Raw genomic sequence first — 19219 nt, 5'->3', positions numbered from 1 at the left:
CCTAGACTCTGCAGTGCATAGCCACCCCGTCCCTCCCCTCCTACTTGTATGTTGTACGTCCTTTGCACGTAATGTACACACTTATTATGTGTGGTATTTAGTTATGTAGCATCTTATCCTAACTATCTTTGGTTTAACCTAGCAATTGTTGGTGCTTTGCACGTGGTTCTATGAACATCCTTATTGTACCGACAGTGATATTGTTTCAATTTCTTATGATAAATGTACTTATTGTAAGACACTTTGAATAAAAGCGTCTGCTAAATGCCCTAAATGTAAATGGGGTGAAAACAACACCTCGTGTTATGGGGTGAAAACACCACCTGATGCCGTGTGGTATTGTTGGGTGAAAACATCACCTGGTGTTGTTGGGTGAGTACACCACCCTGTACCAGTTGGTGTTGCGGGGTGAAAACATCACCTGGTGTCGAGTGGCACCACCTGGTGTTGTGGGGTGAAAACACCACCTGGTGCCGGTTGGTGTTGTGGGGTGAAAACACCACCCGGTGCAGGCTGGTGTTCTGGGGTGAAACAGGCTCAGAGACAGCAGCTGGCCTCGGAGCAAGGTTTAAGAGAGATGCCGCGAGTTCCAAACAGCTTTGTTTTTATTGCTCAGCTTTCTGTAAGAGTACAAGAGGTTGAATAGATATATACAGGTGTCAGTTACAAACTCACAGAGCTGCTGAGCTGGAGAGCTAACCACACTGTAACAATAAATACAAAAAAAATGATTGTTGAAAAAATTTACAGTCACAGCGGTGTGTACGTTACAAGTGAAGAGAGAAACAGAAACCAAACCAACACCTCAAATGAAACCAAGATGCTATAAGCAACGCAACATCTTGATGACAATTGAATGGGTTTTGTGGAGCGCTTATTGAAGCACAGGTCAACAATCAAGGTAGAGTTTTTGTTTTGTAGCAATTCATTGAAAACTGGATAACTGTTTCAAACAGAGAAAAAAAACCAACACTGGCAGACCAGTGTGTTTCTTTGTGTGTCCGTGCCCATTAGACAGATTTCAAATATGACATTTGTGTGCATATCATGGACTTGGTGTGCGTAGATTTGACCGGTAAGTCCACTCACTATAATTGTAGTTAAGATGTTCTGAGTACGCCTTGGAGCCCAGGTTGGTATGCATAACATGTATCAAGGGAAAATATGAATAATGCATTTTAACTGAGTGTCTGAGTGAGGTTGAATCAAATAATTTGTATATAACTGTACACCACAAGCCGTCTATAGAGGATCCAGAGTGCCATGGCAGAGGTAAATGCAGTAAAGAAAAAGCAATGTACTGGGAACATATGGCTGGACAACAGGAGCAGAGGTGGTGGACACCAAGGCGTCTTTGTGAAGGGGGCCGGCAGGCAGAAATAAATAAGACTCGTCCAGGGCCCTGGACCCATCATCCAGCAAGCAGGCTGCAGACAAGGACGAGGGCTTCCCGGGTCTTCACACCAGCTCTCTTTAACTTGACAAATTCACAGCATGACAAAGGAAGTCAAGCAGCACATCAACTTCGATGGTTCAGTACCAGTTCTCCGGCTCAGGGGCTACAAGATGGCGTTGATAGAATAAAACTCTGACCCCAGACAATGAATTACAGCTCGAGCTGATTCTGAGAAATATCTGAAAGCTCTGTAAGTGATACGAGACCCCTCCTGGGGTCTCGTATCACTTACAGCGCTTTCAGATATTTCAGGTCCAAAGCCCAGGACCTTAGGAGAGACCGGCCCCCCAGAGCCCATGACCCTAGGAGAGACCGGCCCTTCAGAGCCCGGGACCCAAGGTGTGACCGGCCCTCCAGAGCCCAAGGCCCAGAACCCAAGGAGAGACCAGTCCTCCAGAACCCAGGACCCCAGGAGAGAGGGGAGTATTTCAAACCAAATGTCTTGGGCCTTGACCGTCTCTTCCATATCTTTGAGTCCCTTAAGGTTAACTGAAGAGCGACAGTAGGAGAGCAGGAGTCATCTGCTGTCTGTGAGGCATAAAAACGAGGTCATGGACACCAGCGTTGTGTGTTGTGTTCTTCAGAGATCTACAATCAAACTCAACAATGTGTGCAGGTGGAATAAACCAAATCAAACCAAACTTGACACTCACTAGCTCTTAAAGTGCTCACAAGTGGCGAGGGAGGGAGAAAGAGACACAGAGGGAGACAGAGGTAGACACAGAGGGACAGAGGGGGACACAGGGGGAGCAGGACACCCCAGAGACAGCAGCTGATTGCTTATCATACTGTGGGTGAGCGTGAATGACACGGCGGTGGTGGACATGCATTCATGCCTTCAAAAACACCATCACATGACCACAAGCCTTTGATCATCACGGTTACTAACCAGCTCAGCATCGAGGGTAATGGACAGTTATCAGAGCTTGACGGACCTGTGAGTAAAGATTTTATCCAATCTCCTGATGGCTCTGGTGGGTGTGCTGAGGTCAGACAATTGGCTACTCAGGGGCAATGGCTAGCAGACAGCTTGAGGACAAGTCCTTCTGTGTGTCTGTGTGTGTGTGTGTGTGGGGGGGGGGGGGGGGTCATGGAAGACAGTTCACTAGATGCTGCACAACATCTCCACTTCCTTGGGTTCCTCCAGCCTGCTTCTCAACAATGAGGATAGAGTGATTCATCTTCCTCAGCGCCTGGGTCACACACACACACACACACACACACACACACACACACACACACACACACACACACACACACACAAAGCAGGACAGAGAGAAAAGACATCCAGAGCAGGGGCTCACAGCTTCAACTTTTTAACTCAGAGAGAAAGAGAGAGAGACAGATAGGGAGAGAGACAGAAGTGAGAGACCGAGAGAGTCACTCTACAGCGAAGCCACACGTCTCCTCGATGGCCATCAGCAGCTTATCATACAGCTTCTCATAGCTCTCATATGGAGGGATGTCGATCCGGTTGAAACTGGAATCAGAGAGAAGAAGCAACATGAAATCCAGGAAGCAGCCTGGACTCATTGTGTATGTGTGTATGTGTTTGTTCATATAAGTGTGAATGTGAATGTGTGTGAGTTTGTTGTGTGAGTAAGTGAGTGTGTGTGTGCTGACCAGGTGTGGGCTTTAGGTAGGTTGTTGGCGTTTGCGTCGATCTGATGGATGGTGAAGAGTCTGGGTCCAGCCGCACCTGCAGTCATATGAACCACAATCATGTCTTGTGACTGGCCGTCCGCGGTCACATATCCCTCACATGTCTCGTGACTGGCCGTCCATGGTCGTCTAACCCTCACATGTCTAATGCAAATTTTACCGATTTGTAGCAAAACACAGCAGAGCTCTGAAGTGAACAGAAACACAGCAGAGCTCTGCAGTGTTTGGGGTGTTTCACCGCAGTAACACTACAGTGAACAGAAACACGGCAGAGCTCTGCAGTGTTTGGAGTGTTTCACCACAGTAACACAGTAGAGCTCTGAAGTGAACAGAAACAATGCAGAGCTCTGCAGTGTTTGGGGTGTTTCACCGCAGTAACACTGCAGAGCTCTACAATGAACAGAAACACTGCAGAGGACAGATCTTTGCAGGAAATTCATGTCACCTGCACCATTAGAGAAGAATTTAATTAACACAGAACTGATTTGCCTTTGAAATATCACCTCAGAGCAGAACCCCAGAACTACAGTACACGAGGTGGTGCTAAACTACAGGGCTTCACCATCTAGAGCAGGGGTGTCCGAACTTTTTTCAAAGGGGGCCATATTTGAAAAATTTAAATACCTTGAGGGCCGAATGCCTCTCCCGTCATATCTTTTGACCATAATAAAGTCACATACAAATTAATTGCATTTCATCATTTTTATTTAACAATATGCAATAGTCTGCAATAGACTTCAATTTGACAATAACAAATGCTAGAAGAAAAAAAGTCTCTTTTACAACTTGTATATCACACCACACAAGGAACAAGCTTTGAGGAATTGCTGTCCAAGTTAATTTGAGAAGACATGTATGATTTCATGACTACTTTTTGACCATACCAAATTCACATAAACTTTATTACAAGAATTGCAATCAAATAAAAATATTTTTAAAGATAATAAAATAAATATAAATAAAAAAAGTATTTTCTTCAATTTCATTAACTCAGAACAATAGGAAACAAACAACAATTTGACCATAAAAAATGCACATGCAAAAAAATAAACATACAATAGGTCTCTAACAATTTGCAGATCACACCACACAAGCAAGAAGTGAGAAATAGATCGTCCAGGTTAATTTCAGACATATTTCAAATAACTACTTTTTGACCATGACAAAGTAACATGAACTGTACAGTCAAACAACAATAGCCTATTGTATTTCTTTAAAGTGGCAGTGTAAGCCACAAGGTGAGAATATGTTTTTACAAATTAATTCACTGTTTCTTTCAGATCTGTTCAATGACAAAAAAAGCAGGTAATGAATCCTGTGAAGTTAAGAAGTATATTTGTCCATGAAGCATACATTTTACCCATTCAGAAACTTCAATTTAACATTTGACATGACAGAGAAACAGGCAACTTACTGATGCTAATGAGAGGGGTGATACTGAGATCTGGATTGCAGGACACGGGTCAGGTCTGGTTTGACAGCAGTGGTTGAGATGAGTAAAATGTCACGCAGGTGGGCGTCAGTTAGTCTGGACCTCAATCGGTTCTTGTTCAAGTTCATAACAGAGAATGCCTGCTCGCACAAATGAGTGGAGCCGAACAAGCTCAGCATTCTCTTTGCAAATGTTCGCATTTCTGGGAATCTGCCTTTTTCCAGCTGACGATAAAAGTCAGTAAGTGAGAGCTACTGCTGTCGGCCGCGCAACTCATCATCGCACTGTAGTTCAATTAGCTCCAAATGCAGCTGATGTGGGGCAGTATCCGGGTCCGCGGAGAAGGGAGATGAGAAAAGTGAAATATCCCTTTTCATGCCATAAAAGTCCCAAAAGTGCCCGTTGAACTCTGCAGAGAGAGATGCGATGATAGCTGCATATCTCCCTGCTTGCGCACCAATATTCCCCGGTGGAAAACCGTCCATGACCTCGCGCAGCGCAGGGAAATGTGCGGTGCTGGGCTCCCTCTGTGACAGGTGTCTTTGGAAAAGCTGGAGCTTGCTTTCAAAGGCCTTGATGTGTGCAAACAGCTGGCTCACTACTGCGTCTTTCCCTTGTAGACTGATGTTGAGCACATTCAAATGCTTTGTGATGTCGACTAAGAAAGCCAAATCTACCAGCCAGACAGGATCCGACAGTTCTTGCATCGGTTTTCCCTTTTCAGCCAAAGATTTTCCAATTTCCCTTCTGAGAGAGAAAAAGCGCTGCAGCGCTGACCCGCGGCTGAGCAATCTCACGTCGGTGTGATAGGTAGCGTCTCCATATTCCGCATCAATGTCGAGTAGGAACCGCTGAAATTGACGGTGGTGCAGCGACATAGAGCGAATTAAGTTAATAGTCTTTACCACCGGTTGCATAACATGTTCACATTTCACACATTTAGCGCAGAGGACCTGTTGGTGAATTATGCAGTGTAGTTTAACAGTGTTGCCTCCCTGTTCGCTGACTTTTTCACATATCAGTTTTGATAAGCCCCTGTGTTCCCCACCCATAGCAGGTGCGCCATCGGTGACAATGACGCTAACTTTACTCCACGGCAGTTTAAAGTCATCAACAGCTGAACAGACAGAGTCAAATAAATCCACTCCTGTTGTTATTATGTTATCCACCATCTTCCTGACACAGTCTTTGACAAACTCGCCCTCTGTAAAAGGCTTCCCGTGTTTAGCGATTAGCATCGCCACTTCATAGCTGGCTTTGGTGCTGTTTTCTACGGAGTCCCCAGCCCGGGTGAAGAGCCGCTGCTGGGAAGCTAAACCAGCTTCAAGCTGCTTTACTTTTTCTGCACGGTCGCTCCCTGTGAACTTGTTGTATGCATTACCATGAGTTGTCTGATAGTGTCTCTTCACATTGAATTCTTTTGCAACGGCAACACCGAAATATTCTAATTTCCATCGCTCCTGGAAGCGACGGTCCTCTTTATCGACCTTCCGCTTTTTAGCTACAGCAGCCATGATGTAGGAATACGTCCATGCAATAGCTAACCCTTATAAGCCTACCTGTGGGGGGGAGGGGTCAGGTTCATGGGGGTCGCGGATGTGGCTAGCGCCAGAATGGTGCTGCCACCATGTGGTGAAAAGAGAAATTGCAACGGTGGCGGGCTGGTGGGCCATAAATAATAAATTTTTGTAAGGGAGCCATATAAAATATAACCCTGTGCCAAGATTGGCCCGCGGGCCGGAGTTTGACCATGCCTGATCTAGAGGACAGGATGGTGGTGCTAAACTACAGGGCTTCACAATCTAGATCAGCGGTCCCAAACCTTGGAGAAGGGTCCAGCTGCAGGCTTGGGTATTTCCGACATGATACAAGAACGCCCATTAGGCGTTCCTGGTAGCGTTTCATCGACCAATCACGAAGTGTTTCGCAAGGCATACTGGGTTTCGCAAGGCATACTGTGAACTAATAGGTCCATGACTGCGAAGCATGGTCACAAGCAACCTAGTCTCACAGGAATCTGTGAAATGATCACGGACGCTTAACTCAAAATCTGTGGAATCCTCACGGAAACACACCAATTTCCATGATATGGCCACGGATTTTGCTACAATGCAAGTTGATGACACTGATAGTCCGTGGCACACACACAGATCCCTGTTTCAATGAACGAGTCGACCACGGGCGCTTAACTCAAAATCCGTGGTGGCCTCAAGGAATCAACTAAATTGTCTGTGATATACCAACGGAATTTGCTCCAATGCAAGTTAATGACACTCATATTCCGTGGCACACACACAGATCCCCGTATCAAAGACCGAGTCGACCACGGGCGCTTAACTCAAAATCCGTGGCCTGACGGAATCACTTCAATTGTCCGTGATATGCCAACGGAATTTGCTCCAATGCAAGTTAATGACACTCATATTCCGTGGCACACACACACAGATCCCCGTCTCAACGACCGAGTTGAGCCTGGTCTCAATCTCTCACGGTATGGCACTATATCCCTGTTCTCGCCCATGCACCTATCTTGAATTTAATAGACCATTTTCGTTGCTTCGAGGAGGTCTGGTGGTCTCCGTATATAATAAATAAATAAATAAACTAAATCTATATATAACGAAATAAATAAATATGTATAAATATGTATGTGTATTTATATATATATATATATACACATACATATTTATACATAGGCCTATATATTTATTTAGTTGCTTCGAGGAGGTCTGGTGGTCTCCGTATATAATAAATAAATAGGTATGTATATACCTATTTACATACATATTTATATATATTTATTTATTATATACGGAGACCACCAGACCTCCTCGAAGCAACGAAAGTGGTCTATTAAATTCAAGAATGGCCGGCGAGAATAGGGATATAGTGCCATACCGTCAATATGAATTTCCTTTATAGAATTTCCGAGAGGATGGTCAATGGTCAGATACGGATCTCATTATAACAATAATTTATATCGATGTAACGAGAAAGGATGTAATGATAACGCCAAGAAAATAAAGGCTAGGCCTACAAGGTTATAATTATTTAAATAGAAATAACTTATAAAGCGTATAACAGACAACGAGACAATCTAGTTGTGGGCCAGCAGAGGCTGCATTTTAACCGAATTCAGCCTATAAGCTTATACATATAATAATCTTACTCTATATGTCAAATGTATGATATGCTGTAGGCCTACGTATAGGCTAGTTTTTTATATTATAAATATTTAACTATTGTCGTACCTGAACCACATTCCCCATAGAAAAAGCACACCGTGTTACTTGGTGTTACAACCCTCTTCGTTGATTGGATTGGTGGAAGTGGATTGTCAATGGTCAGATACAGGTCTTGTTATAACGATAATAGCTACATGGTCTTCGTATAATATTATAACTAAATAAATGTATATTTATTTACATATAATATATTTTAATATTTAATTTATTCAACATTAAACCAATGTATTTCAATCGGGAGATTATTTTCGACTTCACAAGGGGGGGGGCAGGCTGCGCAGGATTTGTCAAAACCACGATCCGATTTATCCGATTTTTGAGCAGACCCCCTCAAAAACTGAAACTAACCACGTTCCTTAAACCCAGTCCCACACCAGATTGCAGTAGAGCTGCCCACAGCGGAAAACACATTACAATAACGGCTCTAAACATGTGACACGCCTACGTTTTTTTGGCCTATTCTTTTCGTGGCCTGCGTCCACCGTCACGTGACTGTCATGGTTGCTATGGTGGTTGCCCCCCCCCCCCCATATCTTTCAATTTTCCACAGTTTAGACTTGTAATTCACTGATTCTTGAGAGTCGGGACCAGTGATGGGCAGTAACGCGTTAGAAGTAAGGCGTTACTGTAATCCAATTACTTTTTTCAAATAACGAGTAAAGTAAGGGATTACAATTGCAAAAATAGTAATTCGATTACTTTTACTTTCCTGCAAGCAGCCTGCGTTACTGCGTTACTAAACCGTGATTTATTTTTGCCATAGACAGTAAAAGAATTTGGAATTTTGCCGTATTTGCTTTGTGAGACTGTCTCGTGACAATGACATAGCCTATAGCGGCGCGACGTCTAGAAGTAAACAACAGACACATGTGTGCAAGACATGGCGTGCGGGAGAGAGAGCGAACATTGAGCATTTAATTCACGGAAGTTCAGACATTACTTTGAGTTTGACTCGGTAAAAGATGTAAAAAACATTAACGTCCGATGTACACTCTGCGTGGGAAGAAAGATTTTGTCTCCAGCGAAAAATTCCACCTCAAATCTGAGCAAGCACCTAGCAAGCCGGCACAAGAATGTGAAACTCACTGAGACACCCTGAAATCCCGACATGACTGCTGGAGCAACAGAGGGACCCTCTCCTGCTAAACAGGTGAAAATAGACTTAAGAGCGTCAGCGACAGGACTTAGTGCCGCTGAACTGAAGAAGCTTGTCGCTGGCTATATTTTCGAGGACATGTTGCCCATTTCCACTGCAGACTCTGATTCATTCCGACGCATCGTAGAAAAAATACCAACCAAAAGCGGTGTCAAGCTGCCGCAGAGAAAGTCATTTGCAGGATACCTTGAGAGAGAATTCGACATAATGGAGGGTAATTTGAAGGCTGCACTCGGAGATGTAGACTTTGTTTCCACTACTGCTGACATTTGGACGAAGAATAATAAAAGTTTTATGGGAGTGACGGTTCACTGGATTAATTACACTTTACAGCGCAACAAGGCTGCGCTAGCATGTAAGAGAATTAGAGACAGGCACACCTATGATGTAATTGGAGCAGCGATCGAAGAAATTCATTCATAATATCGACTGCATAGCAAATTTGTTGCCACTGTAACGGATAATGCATCAAATTTTGCCAAAGCATTCAGAGTGTGTCAGCCCTGTAATTTGTAGTCTGAATCTGAAAATGATGAAGCAGGTGATGACAAGGAACCGACTTTACAGATGTCATAGAAGTTCTTTCATCTGGTGATGGACAGTTTAGCCTCCCTCCACACTACAGATGTGCATCACACACAATTAATCTGATTTCAACAAGCGATGTTGACAAACATCTAAATTCCTGTGCAGACACCAAGGCTGTAAATAGGAGTAGTATTGCAAAATGCACCGCTCTCTGGACTAAAGCAAGTCGATCAACATTGGCCTCTGAACAGGTGGAGGAAGTCAGCCGCAGGAAGCTAATGGTACCCACATCCGTAAGGTGGAATTCCCTGTATGAGGCCATTTCCAGAATCATCACAATTCCAATGAACGAGCTGAATCCCCTGTGTAAAACTGGGAATCAAGTGCCTTAATGAAAGGGAGTACCTATTTTTGCAAGAATACTGCACTGTGATGAAGCCCTTGACAGTAGCACTCGACATCTTACAAGGGGATGAGTGCACCTATGGGACTTTACTACCAACGCTCACAAGCCTGATGTCAAAGACACTTGCCCTGAAAGATGACCTCTCCAGAATGACAGCCAGCCTTCCAGATGCCATTGTAAAGGTAAGATTATTATTTGATAATTGATTTGGGTGGTTTTGTTAAATTTATTATACCATTCATGGTGGGCAGATGTTACACTTTGTTTGTTTAAAGCAGTGAGCACTATTACTAAAATGATAAAAGTGAAATATCAGTTCAATATCAGGGATATTGATCATCATTAATCATGAATATTAGTCATAACATCAACAGAAGATTAAAATAAAGAGGTCAAAATAACCTCAACGATAATTAAATCTCATACAGTATTGATAGGGCATGAGATGGTTTAGGTCAGTTAAGATCACAGAATAATTAAAATAGCCGATTATATAGAAAAATAAATATATTGTTATTTATATCGTATTGTATTTTACAGGCCATCAAGATTCGTTTTGATCCTGTACTGGATAGCCAAGAGGGACTTCCTGCAGCGGCCACTTGTCCCAAATTCAAACTTAGATGGCTGAGAGATGAGCGTAGGAGAGAGCATGTGAAGGAGCTTCTGATAAGAGAGTGTCGTAAAGTTGCTCCTGCAGTTGACAATGCTAATGTGTCCCAACTGCCAGCCAGCCCAGCTGAAATGGACTTTTTTGATTTTGAGAACCAACCCAAAGAAAGCTTCTCAGCAGAAAAAGAAGTAACTGACTATTTAAGGTCTGGGTATGAGCTTGAGATTCTAAATCAGTTCCCAAACCTCAAAAAGATGTACATGAAATACAACTCTCCAACTCCATCCAGTGCACCAGTTGAACGGCTGTTCAGTTTGGGTGGATTGATGCTTTCCCCGAAAAGGAACAGGCTCTCTGCTGGGAGGTTTGAAAAGCTTCTGCTGATGCGGTATAACCACTGTTTCACTCCGAAAGAAAACAAAAAAACATAGGGCCTTGTCATAAATGAGACTTGACTAACACACACACTTTTCCGCTTGCCTGAACCTGCAGACATATGACAGGGGTCAGATCCCCTCCACACACACACACTCCTATACAGAAGCACTCCCCTCCACACACACACCCATACAGAAGCACTACCCTACACACACACACACACACACACACACACACACACACACACACACACACACTAACAAATCCCTCTACATACATACACACACATCACATACACGTAGAAGCAAACCTCAATCCCACACAAACATAGAGGCAGTCCCCTCCATACACACACACAGTGACATTCACATCCACACACTCAGAGAAACACATCCTTCCAAACACACACAGTTCAAACACATACTCTTCTTTGACATTAGAACAGCCTAAATGTGCCATGCAACAACATTTTCTGTTTTGGTAAACACATTACTCCTCTCTGCACTGCAACTGCTAAAAGATGTAAATGTTAATAGAGACTTGGGTTTTAATTATTTTATTGCTGTATTTTATTTACATCTATTCAAATGAAGGTGTGTATACACACCAAAACGATTTTCTTTAAATGAGAGACTGTTGCAATTAATTATTTTTTTTGTTTGCAATGTGCATAGTTAAAAAGATGCAGACTAGTAAAAACAAGTTTTAAAAAAGCGTATTCAGGTTGTGTATAGCTAGTGTGTTTTTAAAAAGTAACTAAGCAAAGTAATTAGTAAAGTAACTAATTACTTTTGAAAATAAGTAATCAGTAAAGTAACTGGATTACTTTCTTGGATAAGTAATCAGTAATCAGTAACTAATTACTTTGTCCAAGTAACTTGACCAACACTGGTCTGGACAAAACATGTCCTACATAGAAAAGCCTAATTTATATCAAAAATGAAGAAATTCATCATGATTTACATACTTACAAAGTTAAATCTAAAGGAATTGTATATACCTATGTGATTTTTAGAATATACTTTTTTATCTTTTTGGGGAAAATTTGTTTAAATGTATGGTCTGTGGTTAGAAGGTCAATGTTATTGCACTTGTCCTCAGCAAGAGGTCAAAATGTTGACCACCCCAAAAAACTTTAAAAAGGCTCTACAATTGTGAAAACATATATATCAAATAAAAAAGAAGGAGTATAAATATAAAAACCACACATGCTCTGGTACGCTTTACATTTTTTGATATTTTAGACAATCAATGTCAATATTCCTATGGTCACAGCTGGACCATGTCAATACCATCTTTCTGTTAAGATACTTTTTTTAAACCATAGAGGATTGAATTTAAGCATTTTAGTGTGGTTATTGGGACACTTAGCAACTGATGAAAAACCAGCTAGCTGCAGTGTACAATACATGTTTTGGCGGGAAAATACATGCCCTTACGTCAACTCCGTCAGACGTCAAATCCGTCAGGTTTTATGTCGGACGGAGTTGACCTATAAGCTGACGGAGTTGACATATCCACCAATAACCTCTTAACCCTATTGTATAACGTGTAACTTTCCCAGCACATATATCTCTGTCTCTACATATATATGTAGGGACAGAGATAGAGAGAGAGAGATGAGAAGCCAGTGTGTAGATTTTCATAACATCTGGTTATGAAAACTACATCCCGCACCTTGAGGATTTTACATCCATCCATCCATCAATCAATCATGTCAAGTAAATAGAAATCTGATTCTATAGTCTTATTTAAGTAACATTTTTTATTATTTCAATTTGTATTGTAGGAAAGCATGGCTAGACAGAAATTACCAGTTGAGGAGCAAAGGAGAAGAAATAGAGAGTACCAACGAAAGAGAAGGGAAAAATTAAACAGTGACCAAGAGAGCAAACATGCTATGCAAGAGAAGGAAAGACAAAGGTGGAAGAAGAGAGTTACAGACAAAAAAGTAATACAAATAGACGAGATGGGAGACAGGGCAAAGAGGAAATGGAGAAAGTATTGGAGAGAGGCAGAGAAAAGGTCCAGACAGAAAAGATCCAATGAAGATGCAGTGCTGGAGGCTCACACCCATCCAGATAGTCCGCAAGATCAGAATATTCAAGAATATAATGCCAGACACAGCACAGTCTCTCAGACAGGAAAGGGAGGGAAGTAAAACGAGAAAAAGGCATTCAAGAGAAATAAAAACTTTGAAAGAGAAGCTTAAGAAGGTAACAAAGCAACGAAACAAACTGAGAAAAAGAATATGTCGAGGAAGAAAGGCTACAATTAAAACACCACTTGACTCCCCAGGCACAGAAACAAAGAGGATGCTATCAGGAAGCAAAATTAGGAATCCAAAAATCAAGAAAGCCCTTTTATTCCACAACATCCTAAGAAGAGAGCTGAAGAAAAACAAACAAACTCCTGGGCCACGGCATCAGGAACCAGCACTAAGTGTGTCATCAGGCAAGATTCTAAAAAAGTATCGTCTCCTTCACCAAATCCACCAGTTTGGGATAACCTACAAGTTAATGAGAGGAAAGAAACAGACAACGAAAAAGCCAACATTCCTAAAGGGTATAACAGAGACTGTTATGGATTTCTTCCTGAACTCTGCACATGTGACCACAGATAAGACTGACACCATCACTAGGAATAAGATGAAGCAGCAGAGAATGATCCTGACAGACTCCATGATCAACCTCCACACTGATTTCCTCATTAGGAACCCCACTGTGAAGCTGAGCTATTCTTCTTTCTGTACTCTGAAGCCATTCTATATTATTATTATTATTGAAAATGCATACTTAATGCTTGAGGTCCTTAGAATGTCTGGTGTTGTGAAGTCAAACAAACTGGATGACAGTTTTCAATTAGTTTGTTGCTCTCCAGCAAGTGAGGCCTGCCTTCTTCGCACCTGCTCACGATGTCTAAACAAAGGTACAGTTACAACCCAAGAGCAAGACAAAATCCATGTTCAGTGGAAGCAGTGGGAGAGAGTTCAAGAAGACACAGTCAATGGAATCCACATCAACACTAAACTCGTCCAACACAGTGGCAGTCTTTCAGAGCTCATCAAACTCTATGAGCAAATACTCAGAAATCAAACCACAACACATGTGTGTTTAGTGCAAAACCAGTCAAAAGCATACAGAAACACAATTGAGACTTGTGAAGAAAGTACAGCAATTGTTCACGTTGACTTTTCAGAATCCTGGAGATGCAAGTATCAATCTGAAGTACAGGCCTGCCATTTTTGGCAAAATCTGCCACAGATAACACTACATACCGGAATGTATTACATTAAGGGTGGAAAGGCAGGGTTTTGCACACTTTAGGAGTCAAAGAGACAGGATGCTGCAGCAATCTGGACACACATGGATCCAGTACTAAAATATAGCAAAACGAGATATCCGCAGGTTTCCACCGTGCACTTTTGGTCTGATGGTCCAAGTAAACAGTATAAGAACAAGAAGATTTTTTTCCTTCCGTCTTGTATCCCCCCTACACTGGGGTTTGAAAGAACAACATGGAACTTCTTCCCCGCCTCCCATGGTAAGGGCGCACCAGACGGCATTGGCGGAAGAGTGAAAAGAACAGCTGACAACCTGGTCCTGAGAGGAAATGATGTGACAGATGGACACACATTCTTTGAAAAGGTCTCAAACAGTCTGAAGAGCGTTCAGCTGTACCACGTTGCAGAAGAAGACATGCAAAGGTACGATACACTTCTCATGCATCCTCTCAAACAGGTTCCCTCAACAAGACAAATACATCAGGTCATCCCACATGATAACAGGATCCACCACAGACAACTATCCTGCTTTTGCAGCAAGATGTTGGTTTGCCAGTGCTTCTGCCCAGCTACCTTCTATTTCCATGGCTAACCAGAGAAACAGCAGAGTGATACAAGGAGGGCAGCCAAGAAAAGACAGCTGATAGTTGGAAACGGTGTATGTGCAATATGTTTATTATAATTTGCTTTACAGTAACTTCAATACTCTAATAACAAGGAGTAGTTTTAGTAGTAGTGTTTAAAAAGCACATTTGTTCAATAATCAGCAATGCACACACATTTTTTGTCAACACCGTCAGTTTTTTGTCAACACCATCAGATCTTTATCATCAGCGTCAGATGTCTTTGTTAATTTTTTGGTGAACAAAAATTCTTCCTTCAGTTTATGTTGTTTTTGTAATAAAGGACCATCTGATCTACATCCTCTTGTCTGTTATTTATTTAAGGTATTTGTTTTTACAATATTGAAATTTAAAAAGAAGTTTGAAAATGCAAATATTTAGAAATCTGGGTTTTCAGAATAGTGTGAAATCACAACTTAAGTTTATATATTGTATTTTATTACATATCAGAGTAACTAAACACTATTACAACATACTTCAGAACTTTAGATTCTTGTTGGATTGGAAGAATTAAAATTGTATACTTTTTAGTGTGTCTGATGGAGTTGACACAAATCCAGTTCTGAAGGGAAACATGTTTATTTGTTAAAAGTGTGTTTTTATTCAGAACCTGTTCCTTTACATGGTTAAATAGCTAAGACCTTTCTCTGCAGAAACATATGACTCTAATTAATACAGTGTGCATTTAAAAAAAAAGTTTTTTAAAACATGTTTTGTCCCGACTCAAAAATCAGCAAATTAATGAGTTACTTTTGAAATCAACTTGACTCATTTTTTTAATCACTGTCACTCTGAGAGATGCTCGAGGACATATTTGGTAGTGACACAGCCTATAACCTATTCGTGAAAGCAAAACATCAAGCTCATTGATTGAACGAGGCAGGGTTATTTGAAATAATTCTTTAAGATATCATTTGTGAGAGGTCATTCCTCCCCCTGAGTGTGTATTGACTATTTCTGGTGATTGAAATGCTCATTGCGAGCTTCCTATATCTATGAAAGAGGGTATTCAAATATACTACAATGATCAATTAGGAGGCCGAAGCCCTAAAGGAAGTGATGCAATAGGTAACTTCTGAGTTAAGGACAGTAACAAGTAAGCTATGGACCTGGGGTCTATTTTATATCAACGGGGGTCTCAAAGGACGCATACGATCATCAACTTAGAGATTCCAGCCATACAAGAAATTACTCAGCAAGTGCTTCATCTCGTTGCACCTCACCCAGCGGCTCGCTTGCAAGATTTTGGCCTGAAATTCTTCCCAGACCTACACCCTAGCCATCCAATTCATATCTCCGAATCAGGCCTCTCTTTAATAATAACAAAAAGTTATGAGAGAAATTCACTCTAACCTTTTATTATCTCATAAGGGGCGTGGTGCCGGCTCCTTTTTACCTTTTACCCCAGACTTCAAAATCTTGTCCACAGGCCAGAGCTGTACCTACACACCTTAAGGCACAAATTTACACCTCCATTCCACCAAAAATGGGGACCAGAAACGTACCTGTCATATGCACATTTACCTTACTGTTGGAGGTCACGCCCCTTTTTCCGCCTTTTCACGATAGCTTGAGATGCCAAAATGTATACGCACATTTCCCGGGGTCCCGAGAACGACATATCCGAGATTTGAATTTCTAGCCCTTAGAGAAAAAGTTTTCCAAAATGGACTTTTTTTGGCCTCTAAGAAGTGCTGCCTACAAGACCTAGTGGATCAGAATGTGGTTGAAAGACAGTTTTTGAGATAGGAAGGTCCTACCACCCTGAAACTTCCTTATTGTAGGGCATAACTGGGATCCCCACACCGAAACTTGGCCCTCTCTGACCCCGAGGGCAGGGAGGGGGGGGGGGGTCTGAGGTTTTGGGTTAGGGTTAGGGTTAGGGCTGGCTTTTTTCCAGAGACCCACAAGTTTCACAGAGTAATACCAAGATACACCCTGGTTGAAGGTCTAATGGACAAGATTCTATCTCTTGTCAACTTATTGTATTAATTTCTAGCAACGGCTTGTTGCCAATGCGTTTCAATGGAGCATTTGATGATGCTATGTGAGCCTTTCGTGTAGGGCTGGAGCCCCCAGTTGATAATCGTGTGTGTTCTTTGAGACCCTCCAATGAGATCCCAGGTCTATAGCTTACTTGTTAATGTCCTCGCCTCAGTCACCTATTGCATCACTTCCTTTAGGGCTTCGACCTCCTAATTGATCATTGTAGTATATTTGAATGCCCTCTTTCATAGATATGACACCACCACCACTGGGACGTGGCAACAATTCTCCATATTCATATGGGGAGGGGGGGGGGGGGGGGTGCTTGTGGACAGTAGGGGTACACTAGACATAAATAGCAAGCACATTCAGGAATGACCTCTCACACATGATAACTTAATTAATTGTTTCAAATAACCCTGCCTCATTAAATCAATGAGCTTGGTGTTTTGCTTTCACTAATAGGTTATAGGCCTATGCTGTGTCACTACAAAATCTGCCCATGCGCATCTCTTAGAGTGACGTAACTAGACACCAGAGAGCGATTTAAAAAAAACGAGTCAAGTTCAATGCAAAAATAATTTATTTTACGCACTTTAAACCTACTAGTCTAAACTGCGTAAAATGGAAAGATATTCCCCAAGGTGTCCTATTTCCTAGCTAGCGGACCCTAGTTTACGACAAAAACAACACAATTGACGGCAACTCAGTTGCCGCCCTTAATGTCGTTAACGTGGTTTGGAGCAGAGATGTTTGAACTCATGAAGTCGTTTGCAAAGTGAACGGTGCATACATTGTGTAAATTAATGTTCCTCATCAAAGCATCCCGCTCCTATCACAGGAATCTAGAATCAATATGTTTGGGGCTTTGTTCAGAATATTCTGCATATAACATGAACATGTATTAAATGCAGGATATATGCGTGGATGTTACAGATAATGAAATAATGGCCATAGGTCGTAAAGAAGTGCACTTGGATGTATACGATAACTGGGAAAGGGGAGGGGGGGTGGAAGGGGGCAGTCGATGGCAACCACCATAGGATTGTTGTTTTGACGAATCCCGCTTAGCCCGCCCCCCCTTCTGAAGTCGAAAATAATCTCCAGATTGAAATGCATTGGTTTAATATTGAATGAATTAGTAGTAGACCATGTAGCTATTATTGTTATAACATCTGTATCTGACCATTGAAAAAAAAATAGACCATTGAAAAAAATCCACTTACACCAATCCAATCAACGAAGAGGGTTGTTACACCAAGTAACACAGTTTACTTTTTCTATGGGGAATGTGGTTCAGGTATGACAATATTTAAATATTTATGATATAAAAGACTAGCCTATACATAGGCCTACAGCATATCATACATTTGACATATAGAGTTAGACTATTATATGTATAAGGTTATAGGCCGAATTCGGTAAAAATGCAGCCTCTGCTGGCCCACAACTAGATCGTCTCGTTGTTTGTTATACGATTTATAAAATACTTATATTTACATAATTATAACCATGTAGGCCTAGCCTTTATTTTCTTGGCGTTATCATTACATTCTTTCTCGTTACATCGATAAAAACAAGATCTGTATCTGACCATTGATTATCCTCTCGGAAATTCTGATGAAATTCATCTTAACGGTATGGCCCTATATCCCTATTCTCACCGGCCCTTCTTGAATTTAATAGACCACTTTCGTTGCTTTGAGGTCTGATTGTCTCCGTATATAATAAATAAATATATATAAATATGTATCTATGTAAATAGGTATATATATACCTATTTATTTTTATTTATTTATTTATTTATTATATACGGAGACCACAAGACCTCCTCGAAGCAACAAAAAAAATAAAATAAATAGGCCTGTATAAATATATATATATATATATATATATATATATGTATATATATATATATATATATAAATACACATACATATTTAGAGATATTTATTTATTTCGTTTTATATAGGTAGATGTTTATTTATTTTATTATTGTATACGGATACCACCAGACCTCATCGTAGCAACGAAAATGGTCTACTAAATTGAAGATGGGTGCATGGGCGAGAACAGGGATATAGTGCCATATCGTCAATATGAATTTCATTCATATATATATATATAGGCTATGGTCATTTCACAGATCCCTGTGAGACCAGGTTGACTCGGTCGTTGAGAGGGGGATCTGTGTGTGTGTGCCACGGAATATGAGTTATGATATCATTAACTTGCATTGGAGCAAATTCCGTTGACATATCACAGACAATTTAAGTGATTCCGTGAGGCCGCCACGGATTTTGAGTTAAGCACCTGTGGTCGACTCATTCATTGAAACGGGGATCTGTGTGTGTGCCACGGAATATGATTGTCATCAACTTGCATTTGAGCAAAATCCGTGGCCATATCACAGAAATTGGCGTGTTTCCCTGAGGATTTTGAGTTAAGCGT

General features: G+C 41.4%; 1 protein-coding gene across 2 annotated transcripts in view; it reads right to left on the bottom strand.

Moving 5' to 3' along the window:
* Window positions 1-614: 614 nt before the first annotated feature.
* LOC307070872 (E3 ubiquitin-protein ligase SMURF2-like) overlaps window positions 615-19219 on the bottom strand; it is a 144389-nt gene continuing 125784 nt past the window's right edge. For both annotated transcript variants that reach the window (XM_079729570.1, XM_079729571.1), the window contains 2 exons: window positions 3080-3155; window positions 615-2936 (listed from right to left, as the gene is read on the bottom strand). In XM_079729570.1, the coding sequence (XP_079585696.1) occupies window positions 2837-2936; window positions 3080-3155 (176 nt within the window). In that variant the 3' untranslated portion in view covers window positions 615-2836. The remainder of the gene's footprint in view (window positions 2937-3079; window positions 3156-19219) is intronic.

Source organism: Pollachius pollachius, assembly GCF_949987615.1.
Source record: "Pollachius pollachius genome assembly, chromosome: 2".
NCBI classification, from domain to species: domain Eukaryota; kingdom Metazoa; phylum Chordata; class Actinopteri; order Gadiformes; family Gadidae; genus Pollachius; species Pollachius pollachius.
Note: the sequence above shows the minus strand (reverse complement) of the source record. Positions and strands in the feature narration are given on the sequence as shown.